Genomic DNA, 5,826 nt, shown 5'->3' with positions numbered 1-5,826 from the left:
GCTATTGACAAGGCCACACCTCCTCCCTTCTTATTCTCTCTGTTTATGCATACCAAGTCATAGCCTTCAAGTTCAAAATCCATTCCTCTTGCAGTGTTGATCCAAGTTTCCGTAATAGCAATTATATTAAAAGAACGTTTTAGACTACTAAGATAATGTTTTATACTCTGAAAGTTTCATATAAACTTCTGCTATTAAAGTGAATTAATGATAGCTTGTTCTCAGTCTTGACATTGCTGTTAAACTGCTCATCCGTGTAATACTTGCAGTTATTTTCAGAGTTCTTAAAAAAAAATATTTTAGGGTCAAAATCTTCATCCGGTTCATGATAATGAATTTCAGAATCTCCAGTAGTGTTCAATTCCAGCTCCAGTCCCTCAAAGTCTATTAACTTCTGTAACAAATCACTTGCCTCATTCTGTACATGGGTCATACTTGTTGTTGTTGGTTTCAACGCTCATCTGCCATCGCAGATATCGATATACCTGTGTGACTCTTCAAACATCAGAGGGTCCAGATACCCCATCATCTCCTTGTCTTGGCATCCTGAGCGTGCTGGTCCTGGGTCCTGGATTCTGGTTCTGAGGTCTGGTCACTAGTCGATCATACCTCAGGAACGCGATGTCTCCCCTCTCCCTGGCCTCCTTTAACCTCAGCATCAATTCCCTTCTTTTCTTCCTCACATACTCGGTGTAATCTTCATTTATGTAAATGTTAGATCCTTTGAGTTTCTTCGCTTGTTGCAATATTTGTGCCTTATCTTTCTCTCTCATCAACTTCACCAATACCGCCCTCAGACCATGATCTGAATGTTTGCAGATTATTTTTCAGAATCTCCTTCACTTTACCTTCTGCCTCCGACCAGCTTTCTCCAGTTGTCTCCTTGATTCCCTGTGCTTCCAGATGCTCCATGTTGTCCGTTATAGTCATTAAACTTTCACACGTTCTGTAGACTTCCTCCTTCGCTTCCTTGGCTTGTATTTTCTGTTCACCCATGGCAGTCTTTATCACATCCACCTCTCGCTGGGTAAACTGCAAACTCGTTTTTATCTCCTGTATTTCTCTGGTCAATTCGTCGAATCTCTTGTTGTTTGTCTCCATAATTAGTTGCACAAAGCCTTTGAAGCACTCCTGCTGTTGGTTCAGCATCGCAATGAATATCTGTTTCTCATGATCCACGATATCTTTAACTTGCGCCACTCTGACACATTTCTTCTGCCTCCATATCCTTCGTCGCTTCTGATTTATTAGCTCTTTTTGCTCTTTGAGGCATTTTAGTAGTTGTAAAGTATGCTCAAAGACTTGAAATATAGAACAGACAAGAGGAGCAGTAAAGACGTCTGCTCTCACTTGCAACCTGGAAACGAGCTATGTTTCTAACAGGAGTGTTCCAGTATGATACTACATGAGCTACAGTCACTGTAAATTGTTGTGTTCTAACTCTTTTATTGCTGTGATACTTCACTGGGAAGCTTATTTTGCTTACATCTGTATTATTGGGATCAAAATCTAAAACGACATGTGTTGAGAAAGAATACCCTTTTAGCAGCATAATTACACCTGAGGGAATCCCAAGGGGGATTTGTTGGGTTGTCCTCTATAATAATAGTGTTAATAGTCAGGTCTAGACCTGACTTTGTAAAGTGTCCTGAGATGACTTTTGTTGTGATTTGGTGCAATACAGATAAAATTTGAATTGCATCAAAGACAAGACAATTCCTCTGGTGATACAGGAATGGAATGAACTGAGAGGAATTCTCAGTAACTGTATAACTGACCATTGACTAAGCAACTGAAATGATGTTACTGTTAAACCAATTTTCAAAAAAAAGATAGAGAGTGAGCGAACCTTACTCATGAACTGCCCAGATACAGACATGTCAGTTTCCCACCAGGGACAAAAACACATTGGACCATTGCTATACTGTAATTAAGGACGCCTATTGCTCTGTTTCCCCTGCAGCCCTTGGGCTTTTGGACCATTGTATTGCATACATTAAGACTCTCTGCACATACAATAACGATAAACCTTGGCTCACAGTGAAGCTCAAACAGCTCCGCCATGCCAAAGAGAAGGCCTACATGAGTGTATAACCAGGCTAGAACCACACTGACAAAGAAGGTCAGAGTAGCAAAGAGGAGCTACTCTAAAAGGCTGAAAAATCTGTGCATGGTGGCCTGTAGGGCAGATGTCAGAAAAACAACCGGACAGGGCCTCCTGCTCCAACTGCTGAACAAGCGGTTGTTCCTCTTTTTTAATGGTTTTTAAAGGGTTCTTGTTACGTATGCCTTGCCTTTTCATCCAACCAGATGCCACAGTTTACAGCTATTGCCGTTTTTTGGTGTGCAAAGTCTTTCCCCACAGTGATTCAGCATTAACTTCTCTTTTTAGTTACTTAAACATTTCACTCTAAATGTAAAATCACTTTCATCAGCTGCTCTTTGCTCCATGTGTCCAGGAGCTAAGCACTGCTCTGTCAGTTGCACCTCTGTGCCCAAAAAAAATTTAATACTTGCACACAGATTTTTTACATGCATATGCAAGTGAAATGCTCACACTGTAGAGCCCTGCATGCTGATTCACCTGAGGATGGTTCACTAAAGTCTCACGGGGCCACATTTTGTTGCATGAAGAAGCCTAACTGGATTACCACTTTATGCATTCATAGAAAAAGGCATATATTAAAAGATTTCTTTTTTTTTAAACCCAGTCCTAACATTCGGATGGTAGGGTCAGAATTTGGTGTAAACAACATGAAAGCATGGCTCTATCTTGCCTTCTATCAGTGGTACAGGCAGGTGTTGGTGGTGTAATGGCGTGAAGAATATTTTCTTGGCACACTTTTGGCCCTTCAGTACCAACTGAGCATCATTTAAAAGCCACAGCCTACCAGAATATCATTGCTGACCTAGTCCAAATCGGTACTAGCAAAGTGCACCTAATAAAGTGGCCAGTGACTGTACAGCTGGGGTACAAATAATTTTTTCCCTGACTTTATATTAATGGACTAAGTCTCTCTCTCTGTTTTTTTTTTCTTTAAAGATGACAGGTCTTGACATTGAGAAGGATCAGATCATTGAAATGGCATGCATTATCACGGACTCGGACCTGAATGTTTTGGCTGAGGTAATATAAACATAAACACTATTGTACTTTTGTCTCCTGTCTTTTGCATTAACCTCACCTTTTCTTGTTTGGTAGGGGCCCAACCTGATAATTAATCAGCCAGATGAGGTGCTGGAAGGGATGTCAGAGTGGTGTAAAGCACATCATGGAAAGGTGAGCTGCTTATTCTGTTTATGTGGAAGCCACATGTGGCAGAACAAGATTTTTAATGTTGTCTGATTTCCATCCATTTTCTATACCGCTTAGTCCCAAACGGGGTCACGGGGGGCTGGAGCCAATCCCAGCCAGCTGCAGGCGAGAGGCACACAGACTAACAACCACTCACACACACTCACACACACAATCACTCCAACGGGCAATTTAGAGACGCCAATGCAATGCTGCATGTCTTTGGACAGTGGGAGGAAGCCAGACAGAGCCCACACAAGCACGGGGAGAACATGCAAACTCCGCACAGAAAGGCCTGGGTCAGCCGGGGCTCAAACCTGGAACTGTCTCATTGTGAGGCAACAGTGCTAACCACCTGCGCTACCGTGCCACCTGTTGTCTGATTTACAAATTTGAATTATCTTGCACTTTTGGCCCCACCCCAGTGAGCGAAGTTTATTTGCCTGTGACAGCCGATGGGAAACACTGGCTTGCTTTTGAGCAGTGCAACAGGCATTTTCTGTCATGTTCTCAAAGACTTGTCTGTCTGTCCATCTTCTATGCCACCTTCCTCATGTTTAAAGCTAAAGGAGGGTGAAAGGTAGCTTAGCATGTAATGAACAGAATGCAAGGAAAACACCATGTTCAAGGGCCTCATAACAGTTGGTTATGCACAAATTGGGGCTTGAAAATTCCATATGCCACTTCTGGAAAGGAAGTACGATTTACAAATTTGAGAATGTATGTATCTGTTTGGAAACTCTGACCCAAGCATACGTACAGTACATTTTGGGTATGAGGGAAATTGACAAAAATGTAAATTAACTTTATTAATTGAATAGCCTACCCTAATGTGATCACTCAAGGGCTGCCGAAGTTTCACATTGAACTTTGTCACTCTTTGTGCTTCATCCTCAGCTCTCATCAGATGTGTGTTCAGAAGGCAGAAGGCGATGGGAAAAGGACAGTAGTTGCACATTTTAAAGTCTCCAACACGAGCATAATCTCCTCCATTATCTGCCAGTATTCATTTAGGATCATGATGGCTCTGGCTTCTAGCAGCTTTGTTACTGTTCGGTCAGACAAAACAGCTGTAATCGCTTTTGTTCGAAGAGTCTTCCGAACGTGTCACACGCAGACCTCCACTTAGTTTTGCATGACTGGATGAGCTGGTGTTTTGGTAGTTTCATTTGTTCTTGTGCAGCCTCCGGTGCCTTGCATGCATGGGTGCTGTACGTGAAGTGCCTGACAAGCCACCCAACTGCAATGGTAACCCGATGCACAAACACATTAAATCACTCATTTACCACCAGTTGCATGTGTACGTCCAAATCAGGCAATTGAGTCCCAGTCTACCCATCTGGGCGAATTAGCGGCCGCAGTGTTGAATGCATTGCAACTACTGCATAACTACTGAAATCTATATCTGGGGTGGGGCAGTGCTTGTACTGGAGCCAGCGCATAGGCCCTATGGTGGATTCCTGTTCCTGTGTGTAGCTTGAACCCCGCATGGTGCTTAGGGGTGTTAACAAGGCGGTGCTGTGACCACTGTGTCATCTCAGGGGATACACCGTAAGAGCAGGGGCCTGTCAGGGACCTGTCATGGATCAAGGATAGTTTCACTGTGGCCCATCCAGCAATTTAAGATGGCTACATCTGTATTGCTGTGTGTGTGTGTCCTTTTTAATCCAGAATACTTCCATGCCCATGATGTCTTTCTGATGGGAAAGTTTACTTTACCTACTTTTCTTGGCTGCTACAGGTCAAGACCAGTTCTCACAGAAAGCGTTTTGTCACTTGCCTGTTTTACGCAGCAGATAGAACTCCAGTCTGTCAGATGTGTTGGAGACTCGGACACATGCATGTGAAGTGTGTGTCACCTCTGGACTCCTCGTGTGTTTTACGCTTCAAATCTATTTCTTCCCTCTGGTGCATTTAACAAAGCATAATCTCCACAGACCGTTTGTCAGGTCACTGTCCTGCTGACAGACAAACAGCTATTATGATGACAGTGATGCTGCACAAAGGTAGCTTACGCGCTGCTCACTCTCTGTGTGAATTCCCAGTCTCAGAATGCTAGCTGCATCTCTGGCTTTTGTTGTCCAGTTAGAAAAGAACAGGTCTTCACCAGAAATGCCTATGTATGTGGCTGGCTATCCAAATTAAGGTGCACACAACACTGATGTTTACATTTTGCATTGATGTCAGAAGGTCATAGGGTGTTTGATCAATACAGTGGGTACGGAAAGTATTCAGACCCCTTAAATTTTTCACTCTTTTTTTATATTGCAGCCATATGCTAAAATCATTTAAGTTCATTTTTTTCCTCATTAATGTACACACAGCACCCCATATTGACAGAAAAACACAGAATTTTTGACATTTTTGCAGATTTATTAAAAAAGAAAAACTGAAATATCACATGGTCATAAGTATTCAGACCCTTTGCTCAGTATTTAGTAGAAGCACCCTTCTAGAAGCCATGAGTCCTTTTGGGAATGATGCAACAAGTTTTCACACCTGCATTTGGGGATCCTCTGCCATTCCTCCTT

The 5,826-nt window shown here is 42.6% G+C and overlaps 1 protein-coding gene across 1 annotated transcript in view; it reads left to right on the top strand.

The window, feature by feature from the left end:
* smfn (small fragment nuclease) overlaps positions 1 to 5,826 on the top strand; it is a 16,657-nt gene that overhangs the window by 3,990 nt on the left and 6,841 nt on the right. The window contains exons 2-3 of the mRNA XM_020621733.1: positions 3,044 to 3,127; positions 3,203 to 3,280. Coding sequence (XP_020477389.1) covers positions 3,044 to 3,127; positions 3,203 to 3,280 — 162 coding nt within the window. The remainder of the gene's footprint in view (positions 1 to 3,043; positions 3,128 to 3,202; positions 3,281 to 5,826) is intronic.

This window comes from Monopterus albus, unplaced genomic scaffold, assembly GCF_001952655.1.
Source record: "Monopterus albus unplaced genomic scaffold, M_albus_1.0 scaffold267.1, whole genome shotgun sequence".
NCBI classification, from domain to species: Eukaryota; Metazoa; Chordata; class Actinopteri; order Synbranchiformes; family Synbranchidae; genus Monopterus; species Monopterus albus.
This window is presented reverse-complemented; position numbering and strand designations above follow the sequence as displayed.